This window comes from Electrophorus electricus, chromosome 26 (genome assembly GCF_041902795.1).
Source record: "Electrophorus electricus isolate QZ-2024a chromosome 26, ASM4190279v1, whole genome shotgun sequence".
Taxonomy (NCBI): domain Eukaryota; kingdom Metazoa; phylum Chordata; class Actinopteri; order Gymnotiformes; family Gymnotidae; genus Electrophorus; species Electrophorus electricus.
The window spans coordinates 7,227,501-7,230,000 of NC_137522.1; the positions used below are offsets into that span (position 1 = coordinate 7,227,501).

Genomic DNA, 2,500 nt, shown 5'->3' on the forward strand with positions numbered 1-2,500 from the left:
GCGATCGGAGCTTCCTCTCTGCTGACATCTACAGGGCCCTCCTTGTACTGTTTCACCTCTCCTTCTTCTCTTTCTTTCCAGATGTGGACGAGTGCATTAGTAACCCCTGCGTGAACGGAGACTGCGTCAACACGCAGGGCTCGTACCACTGCAAGTGCCATGAGGGGTACCAGGGCACTCCCACCAAGCAGGCCTGCATTGGTATGAATTTTAAAAGGGCGTTGTCATCTTCGAACCTGTAACTTACCCCGTACGGAGGCGTACGATGGCGTACGATCTGCCACGTACAGATGAGGCAGGGACGCTCGTCGCCATACCTGAATTGCATCGGTTCCACATACCTACAGCAAAACATGGTGTCCTAGCTCGAGCAGTTCTAACCTAACCATTCTCTTCCCATCGGTCCAGATATCGACGAGTGCATCGTGAACGGGGTCATGTGTCGGAATGGCCGCTGCGTGAACACGGATGGGAGCTTCCAGTGCATCTGCAACGCGGGCTTCGAGATCAGCCCCGACGGGAAGAACTGCATAGGTGAGGCTCCTGAGTGTCTGGACGCAGCGAAATACCCTGTCACAGTTAATGACCTCACCCAGTTAATGAACCGGACGCTCCCATTTGTTAAATGGACCCTCCATGCACCAGTAACTGCATGTGTCGCTGTGTGGTTTGATTCGTGGACTTTCTCTCGTCTGTGTTTGATGTCATGCGAGAACTCGTCAGGCGTGCAGGTAAACGTGACACGACATGAACCGCACTCTAATACAGTAAAAACTGGTATGGATCTTGGCAACTCTCAAGCTGAATGATCCGTTAACGTCTCCACACTCGGTGGGTTACTGGTGGGTAACTGGTGCACAGGCAGACTTGCAGAAGCCATCAGGGTGCAAATGCGTTATTTTGCGTCATTGTGCAGATCACGACGAGTGCGCGACCACCAACGTGTGCCTGAACGGCATGTGCATCAATGAAGACGGCAGCTTCAAGTGCATCTGCAAGCACGGCTTTGCACTGGCCCCCAACGGCCGCTACTGCACCGGTGAGCAGACCTCCAGGGCGTGGAGGAGGGGGGCGGGGCCTGGGCGGAGAGAGGGGTGGGTTCAGCGAGGCTGGCAGCCAAGGTTGCTTTAATGTGCCAGATTCCCTCCTGCCAATTCAATCGCCGAGATGGAGTAGGGCCATAACGTCATACATTTTTTAGGATATTGCAAGCAATCCGTTTAGCCAAACCTGGCAAACTCGAACCATCGATCGAATTTGATCCTGAAAGGTTGCGCTTGGGCCTGTGGCACTAGTGGGCCTGCCAAGGCTGGTCCCAAGCCTATCCCAACACGCCTGGTCGTAGCGGAGCCGGGCCACATCGTAAGGGATGGATATTTGCATGAATAGGGACGAATGTTAGGACTGGAGCCCATCGCTGCAGGAGGAACTCCAGGAGCGGGGACAGAGAAGTTTGGGTGTGGGCGCTAGAATCAGACATCAAAAGCTTGCTTTGGTGTCCTGCAGAATACATCTATCCCAAGACTAACTCTCATCATTTGCAGCCCTCTATTACAAAGCGACATTTATGGAAAATGGCGGTTAAAGAATGTAGAATTCTGCTGTATATATGCATATATCAATACAAGTGGCTGTACATTCATATAAACGTAGCTTGCTTGTGTCTTATTTAAACATGGTGATTCAGGGGGTACCAACTGCAAACATTTTAAAAATATGCCAAGCAGACCAATGGCTACACCTGATCACATTCAACTCTGTTTAAAACCCCTTGGCACTCCAAGGACACACCGACAGGTGCAGACTCAGTTTTTTTCTAACTACATGCCTTTCATATTAGTTTGTAGTTGCCATAGTTACTGAAAACTAACATGAAAAATATTTTTACAGTAGGTTCTAAATAATATGAGCTACAAAACTACAATAGTGAGGTGCAATTGTGTCAGGTGTCGGGTTTCAGTGGGGAAAATACTCTCCAGTCTTGGTGGAGGAGGTACTCGGGTGTCAGAGAACCGGTGACGATCCTGTCGCATGACCCCCTGCTTCCCACAGACATCGACGAGTGCCAGACGCCGGGAATCTGCATGAACGGCCGGTGCCTGAACTCGGAGGGCTCCTTCCGCTGCGAGTGCCCGCCCGGCCTGGCCATCGACGTGGACGGCCGTGTCTGCGTGGACACGCACATGCGGGCTACCTGCTATGGCGCCATCAAGATGGGCACCTGCTCGCGCCCCTTCCCCGGGGCCGTGACCAAGTCCGAGTGCTGCTGTGCCAACCCTGAGCACGGGTTCGGGCAGCCATGCCAACCATGTCCTGCCCGCAACTCGGGTAAAGCCCCCTGGGGGTCCTTTCTCTAAACCGTGAATTTTCGAAGGCCTCAGTCGACAGAACATAAGTCATCTCTTACAAAAACACTTTATATATATATATATATATATATATATATATATATATATATATATATATATATATATATATATATATATATATATATATAAAA

At 50.6% G+C, this 2,500-nt stretch overlaps 1 protein-coding gene across 3 annotated transcripts in view; it reads left to right on the forward strand.

Moving 5' to 3' along the window:
- The window catches only part of fbn3 (fibrillin 3), a 59,965-nt gene that overhangs the window by 30,938 nt on the left and 26,527 nt on the right, over positions 1-2,500 (forward strand). For all 3 annotated transcript variants that reach the window (XM_035523151.2, XM_081708026.1, XM_035523152.2), the window contains exons 13-16: positions 82-201; positions 409-534; positions 917-1,039; positions 2,053-2,328. In XM_035523151.2, coding sequence (XP_035379044.2) covers positions 82-201; positions 409-534; positions 917-1,039; positions 2,053-2,328 — 645 coding nt within the window. The remainder of the gene's footprint in view (positions 1-81; positions 202-408; positions 535-916; positions 1,040-2,052; positions 2,329-2,500) is intronic.